The sequence below is a fragment of the Mauremys reevesii genome, linkage group 3 (assembly GCF_016161935.1).
Source record: "Mauremys reevesii isolate NIE-2019 linkage group 3, ASM1616193v1, whole genome shotgun sequence".
Lineage (NCBI taxonomy): Eukaryota > Metazoa > Chordata > Testudines > Geoemydidae > Mauremys > Mauremys reevesii.
In genome coordinates, this window is record NC_052625.1 from 118,828,656 (window position 1) to 118,844,484 (window position 15,829).

Here is a 15,829-nt window from a genome sequence, read left to right on the forward strand (position 1 = left end):
CCGTCTTTTTAATCTTTTGTCATATGGAAACTGGTCCATATCACTAATCATTTTTATTGCCCTTCTCTGTACCTTTTCCCATTCCAATATAACTTTTCTGAGATAGGGCAATCACAAATTATATGCAGTACTCAAGGTGTGGGAGTACCTTTGGATTTATATAGTGGCATTATGATATGTACTGTCTTACTATCTATTCCTTTCTTGATGGTTCCCAACATAGTTAGCTTTTTGACTGCAGCTGCACATTGTGTGGATGGTGTCAGAGAACTATCCACAGTGACTCCAAGATCTCTTTATTAAATGATAAGAGCTAATTTAGACTCCATCGTTTTGTATTTGTAGTTGGGATTATGTTTTCCAAAATGCACTGCTTTGCATTTATCAATATTGAATTGCATCTGCCAATTTCTTGCCCAGTCTCACAGTTTTGTGAGAGCCTCTTCACAGTCTTCTTTGGACTTAACTATCTTGAGTAGTTTTGTGTCATCTGCAGACTTTGGCATCTCACTGTTGATCCTTTTTTTTCCACAACATTTATGAATATATTGAAAAGCACTGGACCCAGTACAGATTCCTGAGGGACCTGACTATTTATCTCTCTCCATTTTGAAAACTGACACTTATTCCTACCCTTTCTTTCCTGTCTTTTAACCTGTTACTGACCCATAAGAGGACCTTTCCTCTTATCTTCTGACTGTTTACTTTGCTAAAGAGCCTTTGGTGAGGGACCTTGTCAAATGCTCTCTGAAAATCCACTACCCTATATCCACTGGATCATCCTTGACTATGTGTTTGTTGACCACTTCCAAGAATTCTAATAGAGTTGTGAGGCATACTTTCCCTTTACAAAAGCCATGTTGACTCTTCCCATACAAGTTGTGATCATCTGTGTGTCTGATAATTTTGTTCTTTACTGTAGTTTCAATCAATTTGCCTGGTACTGAGGTTAGGTTTACCAGCCTATAATTGCCAAAATCGCCCCTGGAGACATTTTAAAAAATTGGTGGTGTTAGCTATCCTCCAGTCATCTGGTGCAGAGGCTGATTTAAGTGATAGATTACATATCACATTTAGTAGGTCATCAACTCCTAACGGGCCTGACAAATTCACTGTACCTGGCATATCACTTTCATGGTATTTGCCCATAAATGGTGTTGTCAGGCTCCTTAGGTGTTGAGAGCCTTACCATTGCAAGGTCAGATAAGGGAGCGACAACTGAGACCCCACTATCAGAGGCTACACCTGCTGAATCAATGGGATCAAATGACTAGAAGCAGACTTCTGATTGGACCCCTTTGGGCATACATATTCTTATACCTATCCCATCCTTTGTCTGAACAACTAGTTGCTAGGTCTGTTACCACCAAGCTGTCTGAGACCAAGTTCTTGCATCTTTGCTTGGCTTCTATTCCTTGTTCCTTTCACCACCCCTCATCCTTTCTCCTTCTACCATGCCCTGCTCCTTGTTCCTGATTCCTTTCCTTGACCCCTGCAGCTGTCTCCATCCTTGACCTTTGGTGTGACTTTTGAGTCTGATTACGGCTTAATCCTTAGCATGACTCTGGCTCTGACACTTGGTGTGGCCTCTGACTCTGGTTTTCAATTTGGTGTGACTCCCAACCATGACCCTGATTCTGTCCTTGGCTCTGACCACTTGGTCAGACCACCCTGTTCAGGCTCTGACAGATTTCATGTGAGGTCTCTAATAAAAGCGTTTGTCATAATCATAACAAGTATATACAAATCATATATAAGGAGTTGTGTATATGTACTAAAAATATGATTTAAAGTCTGTCACCAACCAAAGAGAAAAATAGGTTTCTTCCAGGCAGGAGGTAAGATGTGTATCTCTGTCAAAATGTAAATTAAGCATTGTAAGCTAGCACAGTGAAGCCCCATTTACGTGGGAAGTCAACAGGAGTGTCGGAAGTCAATAGGGAGACAAGACACATGAAATTGAACCACAGGGGGTTGCCCTGTCTCATGAGGCAGACAGTGAACTTTGGAAAATTTAAGAGGAAGACAGAAAAGCACCGTGTTCTGCACCAAGCAAGTAAATGGATAACATGTTTACATTTATCAAAGCATTTGGAAATGCCGCAAAGGACATTTGTGGTGAGATAAGCTACTTTAGACAGATGGTTAGCTGGAGAGAAGGCAGACTTTTCCCATGGTACTGCACCCAAAACCATGACCTTCAGTGTTGGAATTTTTTTGGTGTCATTTTTACCAAGCCATGGTTGCAGTCCTCAAAGCTATAGATTACCAGAGCTTCTTAGACAATGGCCAGGTGAAGCTATGGAAGAAAGCCTCTAACCTGATGAAATCTCTCTCCACCATGGAAATATTAGGAACTTGGAAGGCTGGTGAATGAGAGTGTAGATGGGAATGTAAACTTCTGTGTTGGTGATGCACAAAAAGGAATGGAATCCACCTCACTCTGTCTTAAGTGAGTTGCCTCTTCAGTGCTGGTGAGAGTGAAAAGTATATATATATTTGCCACTAAAGTAGGAACAGATACAACTCTCATAGGAAAAGAACTGTTGAGTAAAAAGGTGGCATTTTCAGAAAGTCACTTTTCAAAGTATGTTATACTTTAGAAAGGTGGTTAATATAACTAACAAACATAAGAAAGCTTAAAGGAAAGCCAATATGTGTTCCCTTTATAGAGAGACAGTGCAACCCAGGGGACCAGAATTTCACCTTTACTTATAAGATAAAATAATTTAGGGGCTTTAGTGCCAAAGTAACAGAAAATTTAGTAAATAATATGTGAAGGAAGAGATTCAGTGTAAAGATAATGAAATAAGGAACTTTCCACTACTAGTTTGTTTTAATGTGGCTCAAGTCAGCAGTGATCAAAAGTTGCTAACTTCTCAGGCGTTTCCTTCTCATAAACTCTGTGTTATGAGTTTATAGTTTTTGATGACTGTAGTTCACTGAGAGTCAGGATTTTTCTTCCCCAAGCACTCCGTAGAAAGGATAAACAAATGGAGGTCCACAACTCAAACCACTAAGTGTATTTTATATGAACTTCTGTCAGTATAAAAAAGATAAATTGAAATGTAATACATTTTAAAATAGATTTTTTTCTAGCATAAAAATATGCTGACTTTTTCACACCTACATTCTTGCATCTCTCACATTGACTTCCCAACCTTCTAAGCAGTTTTTCTTAAAAGTTGTGCATCATGCAGAATATAAAATAATTGGAATGTGTGCATAATCAATTTATTTGAACGCAGCATTTTTACTAGTTTGCTCTCTTTGCTTGGGCTATATGAAATTAGTGTTGAAAATTGTCAGTGTATCCTATTGAGTATAAAAAGAAACAAACAGTTGTGACGAAAAACAATTTTAATCTGAAAACAGAACACTTGATGTTTTAAACAGTGAGCTTCCAAAGGAAAGAACGGAGATTTATTCTTTTGTGCTTTGTAGTGGGCCATATCCAATGTCAAAACCTGATGTGCATTATTTTCCATAACATCACTGAAAAGATATCAAAAGTGACAACTGAGAATTTAAAGCAAATATTGCATTTTGTTAACATGAATCCAAAAGCTCTATACTGTATAAATATCTTTGCATTGAACAGCATGGGGAATAGCTAAGCAAGAAAGTACCCATAAAAGCACATATCACATGGATTCTGGAAATGCATAAAGAAATGTTATGGTACATGAAGAGAACATTACAGCAATGGAAACTGAATGACTTGAAAAGCAATTTAATTATTCCCAAAAATACTACTATAAGATAATACTTTAACTGAGGAAGATACTGCTAACCCCAGGGTGCTAAAAGCTCTTGTTCAAATACGGTACATCTGAATGGGGCTAGTTCAGAAACAGCAAAATTCCAGCTAACTGTGTTGGTTTGGGAACGCTTGGTTTTTAATAAAATATATTTTATGGGAGACTTGGTATGCTGTTTGCTCTGCATGTGTTTTATGAGTGGATAAATTTATTAGGATTATTTTTTTCCCTTTATTTTTGTTTATGAAGGTGAACAAAAGCAACAAACATTGAGTTTTGAAGGGGGTTTAGAGAAGGGAGTGTATGAAACTTTCTGTCCAGGTATAGTTCTATGCACAGTACCATGACGGACAGCAATGGAACAGTGGTTGTGTCTTGCAGTAGACTGTATTACTTGCAGTAATGGAGCAATCCTGAGTATGCCACAATTTTTTTTGATCTGGTTGAAAAAAATGACCAATCACTGAGTTGATTTTCATTTTAATAAAGATTTACTTTGCTCTGCAATATTTATTTCTTCCGAAACCAGAGAGCTCTGGATTCCAGAAGGTGCCCAACTGAAAGTAGCTTAAGCATAAGTAGCTAAAGTAAACTTTTAGGTGTTAAAGCACACAAGCTACAGCAACTCAGAACAGCCTATCATTTTACATAAATATTATCTCAAAAGAAATGTCGTGTCTTGTGAAAGCCCTCAATTTACTTCATAACCAAGTTTATTTCAATATACTCCACTTACATATTTTTTTCTCTCACAAATTTGATTGAGTTTTCACAGACCCATGCTGGGCACTTAGATGAATACTTACAGATGGCTGAAATCAATTTTGTTCTAGAATTTGAAAAAAACCCAATTGCTTAGCAGTTGAACTGTCACTTCGCACATTAACTCAGTCACTGAACTGAAGTATTTGGCTGTTGGGTCAAGCATAAGGATGCTTTCCAATAAAAAAGATCAAATTAAGATATTCTCTATTGACTTTAAATTTTGTGAATTATGCAATATTTTAATCTTGTGACATTGCTCCTATTTATTATTCAAGCATAACATATTTCATTGATCTGAATGTGAACAGTCATATATTAAATGTACTGTTACAAGTGAACTGCAATTTTTCCCAAGAGAAACTCTTTAGTTTCCATGTCTAAGTCTAAGCAGTAATTTTTTTCTTATTTTAAGTATGTTATGCTAATTGTGGCCCCAATCATACAAAGGCTTAAGTACAATGGTAGGGTTACTCTCAGAATGTAAAGTTAAACACATGCATATATTTTTTCAAGAGTGGGGTCCATGCTGCTACATAAATATGAACATGTTAATCTATATTGGAGGATTTACTTGATTCCAAGAAGAGGAAGAAGAAGAAAGCTTTTACAAATGTCTAATTTCAAAGGCAAATGCTGCAACACAGAGTGGCTGAACTATGGCAGCAGCAGAAGGGCCTTTTATGTGATAGTTCTGAAAATAATATTTCTTTTGAAAAATATACTGAACAAGCAACAGTTTGGCAGAGTTTGCCATCCTCAGGGATCCAAACTCCTATGCTCTTGACTAGAAAATACTACAGTCTCTAAATTGATTTTTTTTCAGGTACCCACAAAATGAACATAAGGCTGTGCTTTAATGAGTCTCATAGAATAAATATACTTGTGCTGTCTACATTAATTTTTATAGAGGCATGATTTCAGGGGAAAAGAATGATATTAAATATATTCAACCATCCTATTCAAGCAGAAGAGGGGAATAACCCAATTTCTGTGCAGTCTCTATTGCTTTGATGTAGCAAGAGACATCTTTCTCAATAAAAATGTAATGCTTCTCAATGTGAACTTGGTGTTGCAACAATCATCACTTTCTATACCAACTGCCACTGCATATACTCTCCTTGTTACTACTGCAGTGAAATCAATAGTGGTATAATTAAAGTTCTTGAAGACTTCTTTTGAGCTGATTCCTATGCATTAAAGTTCCATATGGGTCTGTTTCCCCAATGGGGAAAACTCTGGCACACAGAGTAGAGTCTTTTATCTCCCAGCAACTTCCTACAATATTTACAACTGTGGATTGACAAGACATAGATTTCTGTATGCAAAAATAGACAGTCTTTCTTAGTGGCATTTTTCTTCCTTAATTAAGGCATTTTTAATAGACTGGATCTGTAAAAATGTGATTCCTGTGAACCTTTTGGACAATTAAACCAGCAATGTGTATAATTTAATGAGAAAATATTAGGTTAAACAGTGGCTGGAGAAACTGTAAAAATGATTGTCTTTATGGTTTTTTAATTGTTAGTTTTAGGAGAGGTGAGGGGATATTGTAAATTGAGGGTAAGATCAAAGCCTTTTAAAATCTGAATTGTCCTGGTGATGATGCATGGCTTTGGGTCATGCTCTCCTTGTTACATTTTCACTGGTGCTACCTTGAGTTTTTAATGTAGGTCATTATTGTTCCCTACATGGGATATTCCCATAGAGGAGATGGGAAAGCTTTATTTGCATTTTTCTGTTTAAAGTAGTGATGTACTTTGCCCAACTACAGAAGTATAAAGGGATGCAGCCTCCCCACACCTACAGATAATTTTACTTTTGAGAAGAGCCTGTGCAATTGTAGTGGCTCTCAACCTCTTAGCAGTTCTTCAGGACACATTCTACATGATCAAGAAAAGCAGGGGAAGCTAATGCTGACAGGGTGAGCACTAAGTTATTGGCTATTATCGTACAAGAGAGGGAATATAATTCCTTGGGTAGTGTCACATTCTGGGGTGAAATACAGACCCGTGAGGAATTATCACCTCTTAGCCTGTAACCCTGAGTGCCTCACAATGTCTTGCTACTGTAGCCCTCTGCCCGGGATACTAGACTTCCACCTACCCCCCGACCCCCCGCCTTGGTTAACAACTGGTAAGGTGACCCCACACTCTCCCGAGCCCCGAATATTCCCCCAAAACATGTGTTCTGAAATGTCCAACCTTGTCATGGAACAACCAGAGGAATTATAAGGTTTGTTGCTTCTTTGAAGAGTCAGTATACAACAGTTTGATACTTTAACTGGAGTTACCAAACAGTTCAGTCCAAACACAGCACTGGGTTGGTTTAGATTAAAAATAAAGCAAGTTTATTTAATTCCAAAGAGATGAATATTAAGTGAGTACAAGTATAAGGATTAAAGTCAGAAATGGTTACAGGAGAAATAAAGATAAAATGCTTTCTAGCAACTAAAACTTAACAAGCTAGACTTGATTCAAGGTAAAAGCCTCACCATGTGCTTTCACCAAGATGGCTGACCGAACCCCTAGGCCAGGATCTATCTCCTCATGTGTCAAAGGGCTAGTATCATTGTCTTCTTAGGTGAAAGATAGATAACTTGGGGTTTCTTGGTCTCTCTCTTTTATAGTCCAATAAATCTTTGAAATGGTTTCTTCTGAATAATATGTCAGATAAGTCTATTCCCAGCAACTTGAAGGAAGTTTTCTGTTGCTTCTTTCAGCTTGGAAAAGAGAAGACTAAGGGGGGATATGATAGAGGTATATAAAATCATGAGTGATGTTGAGAAAGTGGATAAGGAAAAGTTATTTACTTATTCCCATAATACAAGAACTAGGGGTCACCAAATGAAATTAATAGGCAGCAGGTTTAAAACAAATAAAAGGAAGTTCTTCTTCACACAGCGCACAGTCAACTTGTGGAACTCCTTACCTGAGGATGTTGTGAAGGCTAGGACTATAACAATGTTTAAAAGGGAACTGGATAAATTCATGGTGGCTAAGTCCATAAATGGCTATTAGCCAAGATGGGTAAGAATGGTGTCCCTAGCCTCTGTTCATCAGAGGATGGAGATGGATGGCAGGAGAGAGATCACTTGATCATTGCCTGTTAGGTTCACTCCCTCAGGGGCACCTGGCATTGGCCACTGTCGGTAGACAGATACTGGGCTAGATGGACCTTTGGTCTGACCCGGTACGGCCGTTCTTATGTTCTTATGTTATGTTCTTATGTTTTCCTTCTGGAGTTGTCTGCTAAAATGCAAATTACTTTAGTTCCTGCCCCTTCTGGTGCAACTTAATGAACATTAAAAATGTCCTCCTCTGTCGTGATAATGTAGGGTTTGCCTCCACCACTTGTTAGCTTGATGGGTCTGTTCAACCAATATGTAAATATAGTCTCATTGTCTTACAAAGTACTATGGAAGTAACTCCCAGGTGAGGAAACTACATTCCTTTGTTTAAGATAAACTTGTTTAATACCTTTACCTAGTCTAGGGAACCTGGTCTTGAACGTATGACAAGGACATCTTATAAGGGGAATGCATAAATTTACATATTATGTTGCTATATACATTTTACCATGATGTTATTAACCTGCAAGTTGTTAGTTTTCAAATGATATATCACAAGGCATATTTTGTAGAGGGGTGCTTAGGGCCACGAGTAGTGACCAAGTTCCAGCATGCTGCTCGACCCCACAATACAGACATTCAGAGTGGAGCACAATCCCCATGGGAGCTTCCATGGAAGGAGCAGATCTTTGAGTAAGATTGTAGTAATAATAACGCGTAGAAGCATCCCTTGAGATTTGTTCTTTCCCTTTAATATCTAATAATATATACTGTATTTTTCATATTTTGGAAAGTTGGCCATTACTCTTGTATAAATATGCAAAGAATTGATTTTGCACTGTTTATCAGAAGGAAGTACAGAACCCTTAAAATGCATTGTCTCTTTTCTTTTGTCTTCAAGTAACATTTTTATCCACAGTCTACATCTACATACAAATGTGGTAAGTTACTGTAGCCTAATTAGAGTTAATTTTCTTTGTATATTGAAACCATGTAACAAATTCTGAAGTAATCCTTGGAGGATCTAAAGATAATAAATAATTCCCTTTCAGTTAACACTGAATAGATTCTCAGTGAAGCTATTAAAATTTTAATTTGAATCAGGAATGTTATGAATCCAAGAGCACAATATTTTGAATTGTTTCCCCATACAAATGTGCATAAACATTCAGGTGTTCAAATTGCTTTAGTTGTCCACATGTTGTAATTTTGTTGGGTAATGTAGTTCCACATTCCATTCATTGCCGCTAATGTTTTAATGGGTTTTTTGCTTATTACAGTTTTGGCAGAATTAATTGAAAAGTTTGTGTTTCATCTTTCTGAAAACCCATCAGAATGTTACTTCAGCACTGAAGAATATGAAGGTAAGTTTGCAGACACTTCGTAATTCAATTTAAAAGAAAAATAATATATCCATAGCTTTTTTACTATTAAAAAAGTAGCTAGACATCTTTAATATTCTTTGTTTAACAGTTCATGTATTCATTATTCAAATCATGGGGAACATTTAGTGTTCTTCTGGGGCCTGGTCTACACTGAGGGGGTGCGGGGGTGTCGATCTAAGATACGCAACTTCAACTATGAGAATAGCGTAGCTGAAGTCGATGTATCTTAGATCAACTTAGATTGACTTACTTCGCATCCTCGCGGCGCGGGATCGACGGCCGCCGCTCCCCCATCAACTCCACTTCTGCCTCTCACCCTGGTGGAGTTCTGGAGTCGGCAGGGAGTGCGTTCGGGGATCGATGATCGTCTAGACGAGACGATAGATCTATCACTTCCCAACAATCCGGCAGGTAGTGTAGACGTACCCTAGAACAGGACCTGTTTGTTGAAGCATACTATGGCTAATGTTAATGAAATTTTGAACCTTCTTGTAGTATATGTACAGTACATAAAGAGAGAGACAGAATACATGATGGTGTGGTATAAAGGTTTTATGAATGCTTGTTTAGGAATTAATTACATAGGTGACTGAGTAATGCTGCCATTCCAAACAAATGCCAGTAAAATCCATCATGTATTTATTGTTTATAAGTCACACATTTAACCAACAGCTATTTTAGAAATGTCTTAAATAGTTTAATTGCAAGTGAGGGCTGTGGTTTTTTTTTTTTTTTTTTTAATGTAGCCTTCCCTTCTAGTTACTGAGAGTCCATCTACATGTGTCAGGGAACTAAAATACAATTAACACACTTTTTAAAACTCTAAGAATGACCCAAACTAACTTTCCCATACATTAAATGCCAAGACTTTATAATTAAATTTTCTCCATACTAGAAGGAAATATTGTGTGTCCTATTGGAAAGCTGGTAATCTTCCCATTTTGAATGGTCATAAGCTCCTTTTTCTATCCCTACTAGATCAAAAGATACCTTACTTTAAATCTGTTTCTTGTGTGATGTTGTTCATCCTGAACCCCAGTAGAGGTTCATAGGGAAAATGTATTGAAGGAAGAAAGACCCTTTTTTTTTTTTTTGTAAGGGGTTTGTTTTTGTTTAATTGCAACTCTTGGAAACTACCCAGAAGTTATTAATATTTGAATAAATATTGATGCATATAGATTAGTGAGCAGAGTGCAGGTGAGTTAGTCAAAGATAAAGGATACATAAAATTTTATCACCTGGCTCTGCAGTTTAACGGCATTTTTATTGCCACAAAATATGTAGCATAGCATAAGAGTTAATTGAGAGCTGGTCAGAAAAAAATAAGTAAGACATTTTGTATTAGAATTTGCCCAGTTATTGAAATCTAAATATGTTGCAGAAATGGTTTGTTTTTGCTTAAATTCTGACAGAACCCAGGCAGACTGCCCTGGAGCCAAGGCTCCCTGTATAGCTGGGTGGAGAACAGTTCCTCAAAACATTTTGAAAATTTTTGGTTTTATTCCAAATCAGAGTAAACCAAAATGTAAAGATCTTTAAATCCTCCATGAAATGGAATTACCATTTTCTGCCCAGCTCCATTTATTTTTTGTGAGCTTAGGGTAGTTGTCATTCATGAATGAGTTTTATGAAGTAAAATTTTCAAAAGTGCTTGTGTCCTATTGAAAATGAATCTAGCTTAGCCTCCTAAGAGACTTAGGTACTTCTGAAAATTTTATCATCAGCCCAAATCAGTGCAGCTAAAGGAACAGATACTTGGTTAATGTAAATTTCTCTAGCTCCAGTTGGCCCCAAATCTCTTTGCACATCATATCATAATGTATTTTGCATATACCATCTTTATTAGATAAACTATTTTAGGAGGGTTTTTTGAGATTTTTAAAACACATCATTGAGATTATTTCTTTATTCTTTTATTTACCATGTGTTCAACTGTGCTGGCTCAGAGACTGAGGAAAATACAAACTAATAAATGTAAAATATTTCTAACCATAAGTTGAAATATTTTTTCTAGATCAGAAATATCATGATTTTAAAGTTCTGTGTCTCAAGATCTTTCAGTGCTAGATGTAAGTCCTAAATTCTGTTGGAAAGGTGGGATTCCACCCACTTTCTAGTGGTATAATACTTACCTGAATAGCCTTGTCGGGACGCAAGGTGTCAGAATTCAGAGTTGTGACATTTGTATATATAGAAAATCTGGGCCAGGTCTTAATGGGTATTACTACTCTTCAATTAAAAACCTGTGACTGGCCCATGCCAGCTGACTCAGGCTCCCGGGTCTTGGTCTAAGGGGCTGTATAATTGTGGTGTAGAAATGTGGTGTAGAACCCTGAAAGAGGGGAGAGTTCCAGAGCTTGGGCTGCAGTCTGAGCCTGAATATCTACATCGCAATTAAACAGCGCCTTAGCCTGAGCCCTGGAAGCATGAGTTAGCTGGCATGGACCAGCCATGGGTTTTTAATTGCAGTGTAGACACACCCAATCTTGCCTGCTCTCACCTTGGGCTGGTGGAAGGAGAGAGGGTTGTTCCACATTTCTGGAGAGAAAGAAGAAATATTTCCTTGATGGATTGATTTGTCTTTTTTAAATGACACACTTTAAAAGCTGCTCAGGAGTTTGGAATGTTAGAATAAATGCAGGGGTTAGTAAGCAAGCGATACAGCTATATGCATGTGAAAAATTGTACAAGCCTAGCCAATTTATCAGTTGTATATTGCCAATATAAATATATTATATTCTTGGATTCCAATCGCAGTTTTAATGATGTATAGAATTATGTAAATGCATGTAGAATTACTGTATGATTTTGTATTACTTTGAATAGAAACACCAGGGCTACAGCATAATTTAATTATCCACTCAAAACCATATATTTTAGGCTTTATTCTCAAAACCCTACAGTAAAGCTGTGAATGAAAGAGGTTTGGATAATAGTTACCAGCTTCCTCCTGAGAGAGAAATCCTTCAAGCAGGCACTGCATCCTGGTCCCTCTGAAGTGTGGGAGGCTAGAAAGCGAGATCAGAAGACAAGCCTAATTCTGATCCATTTTTAGATAAGATGGAGTTTCTCCTGCACATGTCAAGTACAGCAGAAAGAGTGAATAGGCAAGGGAAATGTTAGGATGCATGTTAGGCTTGGGAAACACCCAGCTTCAATATTCAGTAGGTTTTATACCCATTAGCTTCATTACTCAGAAGTGGAAAAGTAAAAAAGGATGGACATAGCAAGAAAACAAAACTGACTAAAGAAAAGGCCTCGTTTCTGGGTTACCTTGGGTTTTACATTTCCTCTTTCCATGGTAAACAACTCAGGCTGCATGACAGCCCTTTTCAGAATTTTCCAGTAGTATTTTAACCCAATCATTCTTATAAACAAAGCAAAGTTAGACACACGTTCTTGGAACATGACTGAATGTTCAGTTCTGAAAACAAACATTCAAGTATACATTGTGTTGTTCCTTAACATTACCGGTACCAAGCTCTCTGAGAATTCATTAATCTGTAAAGCATTAGTTCTTATCAGTCTCTTTTCCACAGTTGTATCTGTGCTATTGTCACAAATAGTGATACCCCTAATTTTATTAGTTTTCTTATTCTTGCCCTGTATAAAGTCCTCCACTCCGTCTAGGTCATAAAACAAATATATTTGTGATGATTATGAAGAAGATAGTATTAGACAGTATTGTGGCATACAGAAGTTTGAAAGTAACACGTGTAACCCTTCTGACACGTGGAGCCGGCAGCAGCCAGGGCTGGGCTCAATATCTAGAGGTTCCTTTTCAACAATACAATACAGAACCAGCTCAAGCCCACACCCAGTAACCTGGGAAAATTACACACCACCCCTGGGTTCCTCTGAGAGACAATACTTCCCCATTCGCAAGCACTGAGTATAGAAAAGAAACTTTAAATTGAAAGGAGTGTAATCACCTAACATTAATTAGGGAAAATGCCACAAGCATGATTCATAATCATAAAACTGTGAGCAGGACACCCACCCCAGAGTACCTGGGACAGTGTCTTCTGCTTCATGTTCTTGAGTTCTACAGCCAAAAGTTTCTTTTCTGTGCCCCCCTCTGCTCCCTCCGCATACCCCATTCACAGTGGCTGTCCTTGGTCTGTGAGGAGCCAGGGCTCAGACGTGCATCTGTGTGAGTTCACCTCCCACCCGGGGAAGAAGGCAGCTTGCTTGCTCCGCCATCTGACCACTTGCTCTGTCTGGCTGCCCTGCCAGCCGTGGTTCCTCTCTTCTGGCCACCCCACTAACTGCAGTTCCTCTCTGCTGGCCAGCTCGCTACTATGACCCCTGCAGGTCAGTCTCTTGAGGTTTCACCCAGCTCTCAGTGATTTTCAGCTCTTAGGCTGGGCAGATAGGCTGTCCCACTACAAGTTATTGTCAGCTCTTTTGAACACTTAAAATAACAGAAGGTTCCTGATGGAGTCTGTTTAGCTCTATCTTTGAACAGTGGGGAGGAACAGGTAAAATCAGACCTGGGATTCTTAGGGAGAGTCCGCACCTCCTGGCCCTGATACCTGTCCCCACCCTCTTACTGTCCCAGGGGTCTGGCATTAGAACTCCTGGTTTAATGAGGTCCTTTCAGCTGAGGGTGACCCCGTCATTTGAGACAGGTTAAGCACAGTTCTGCTCCCCTTTATTTATACAATAAAGACAACAACACTCATAACAACATTTCACTACCCCTACATTCAGTACTAAACTGATTTTTCAACCCAACACCAGCCAAAGTTGATCACTTTGAGCAACACTGCTCTGTCTGCTGGTTATCTAGGCACAATAGGTGTGTTCATGATTTTAAAGTTCTGCATCTCAAGATCTTTCAGAGTGAGATGTAAGTCCTAGATTCTGTTGGAAAGGTGGGATTCATTCATAACTATAATTTGCTCCTGAAGTCTCTCCCCCTCCCAGCAAGCTGTCAGGGGAGAACTCATTCAGACCCTGCTTACAAATTAATACACTTAAGGGCAAAAAATAAGCCCTTTCCCCCTTATATGCTGTGAAATGAGTAGGGCCAGCCAGAAAGCAATTCTGTTTCTTGAAAGCTTTCAAGGTTTGGAACTTGTTTTTGTTCCAGTGCTGAATGAAATGGGAATCAGGACCTATGCTTCCATGACAAATTTAAATGTTAGGTTCCAGCAGCAAAATAATGAAATAAAAATAGAAACCCATGATCATTAGGAACTGATTTTCCTTATCTCTTGGATATCAAGTTTGCCACTCTCTGATCTGATAATGAATGGTTTCAGATTAGCAGTTGTCTCTAAGGTGCCACAAATACTCCTGTTCTTTTTTCTGATAATGAATGACCACCTTAATACTCAGCCTTTCCAAGATCCTCTATCAGAAGGTCTTCTGGAAGAATTTTCTAAGAAAGGGGACAACTGATTCTTGACCAAGACTAATTGTATTGCTTGTGTTACATGATACTGTCGTTCCTTCACTAGCCTGTTAATACAATCTCAGCCAAGTCTTATAAATACTAATATTTAATACAAAAATAAGGAATGGCTTCTTCCCTACCAGCTAGTGCATTATTAAGGAATTAGCCCATGGAGGTGTGTATAAAAAAAGAAACAGCCCAAAATAAAAATAAATCAGTCAATCTACAGAAACAAAAATATAAGAAAACAGACCTTCCACAAGAATTACTACGTAATATTTAACCAATACTGTATAAGTAGATTTTAGGATCACATCTCTTCCCAAACAGCTCTCCCACCTCCACCTCCAAAGAAGCTCACAGAATATCTGATGGATGGTGGTATGCTCCAACCTCCCTCTGACGTTACTCCTTGGGATTTAAACATTGAACAACAGAGGCTTTAACAGAAGCCAGATGTTTTATTTTAATAAACAGAAGCTATAATTTGTATGAAAGTAGTTTCAGTACAATGCATGGATACTCAGTGTTTATCATGTTCCTTGAAATAAGAAATTTATTATCTTTAAAAAACTGACAGCCCTTAGGTAGCTGAAATTAGAATAACACAATCATCCATCTGTTGTGGACTCCCTCAGGATTTCAATCTATTGTAAAATGTGCAAATCTGAAAAAATCAAATTAGGTTGGGTTGTTATCCCTTTAAAGATCAGAGGAGAAAAAATAACCAATAAATCTTTATGCAGTTGCAATACTTAATTATAAACAGCAACACAAATCTTAACTGAAGTTAACTTTTTATTATCAGCATTGAAAATGGACTCTGGTTTGTACTCAGATGAGAGCACATGCACATAGTATGTCATTACAAGTTAATGAATTCTCTCTATCCTCCTGCTGCCACTGGTACTTTCCTTTTTGCTTTTATTTTCCTCTGACCTAAAAAATGAATAGTCTAGAGCTAAACTGTGGTTCTTGTAGCAAGTGTAGCACTGAGCAGGGCAAGAAATGGGAAATTGCAGCGGTGGTGGAGGGGGAGGTATAGCATCTCCAGAAGGGAAAGGAGACCCCAGTCTCTTCCTATACTTGTAGCACAGATGTAGTTTTCCATTTGTCCCAATGCTGACTTCCCAGCCCAACCCTCAGCCAGACATGCCCTTCTTGGAATATGCCAGTAGCTCTAGCAGCCTCTCCTTACATGCAGGAAGTACAAGCAACCTCATTATGGCTGCCTCCATCACAGTTGCAGTGGGCTGAGGCGTTGAGTGCCAGTCCTCTGTTCCTTTCCTCCTACCTGCTCAGGAGCAGATACAATTTGATGCAAAGGCTACATCTGCAGTTATAGTCATGTGGAGAATACAGGCAGCTAGCTTGGGTATAAAGAGAAGCATAGAGGGTGAGACACGGCTTGGCAAGTAGAGTGGCATAAACACCTGAACCCTTATTGCAG

At 38.3% G+C, this 15,829-nt stretch overlaps 1 protein-coding gene across 5 annotated transcripts in view; it reads left to right on the forward strand.

Moving 5' to 3' along the window:
* Positions 1–15,829, forward strand: part of TBC1D32 (TBC1 domain family member 32) — a 156,821-nt gene that overhangs the window by 99,284 nt on the left and 41,708 nt on the right. For all 5 annotated transcript variants that reach the window (XM_039528780.1, XM_039528779.1, XM_039528782.1 and 2 more), the window contains one exon: positions 8,874–8,957. In XM_039528780.1, the coding sequence (XP_039384714.1) occupies positions 8,874–8,957 (84 nt within the window). The remainder of the gene's footprint in view (positions 1–8,873; positions 8,958–15,829) is intronic.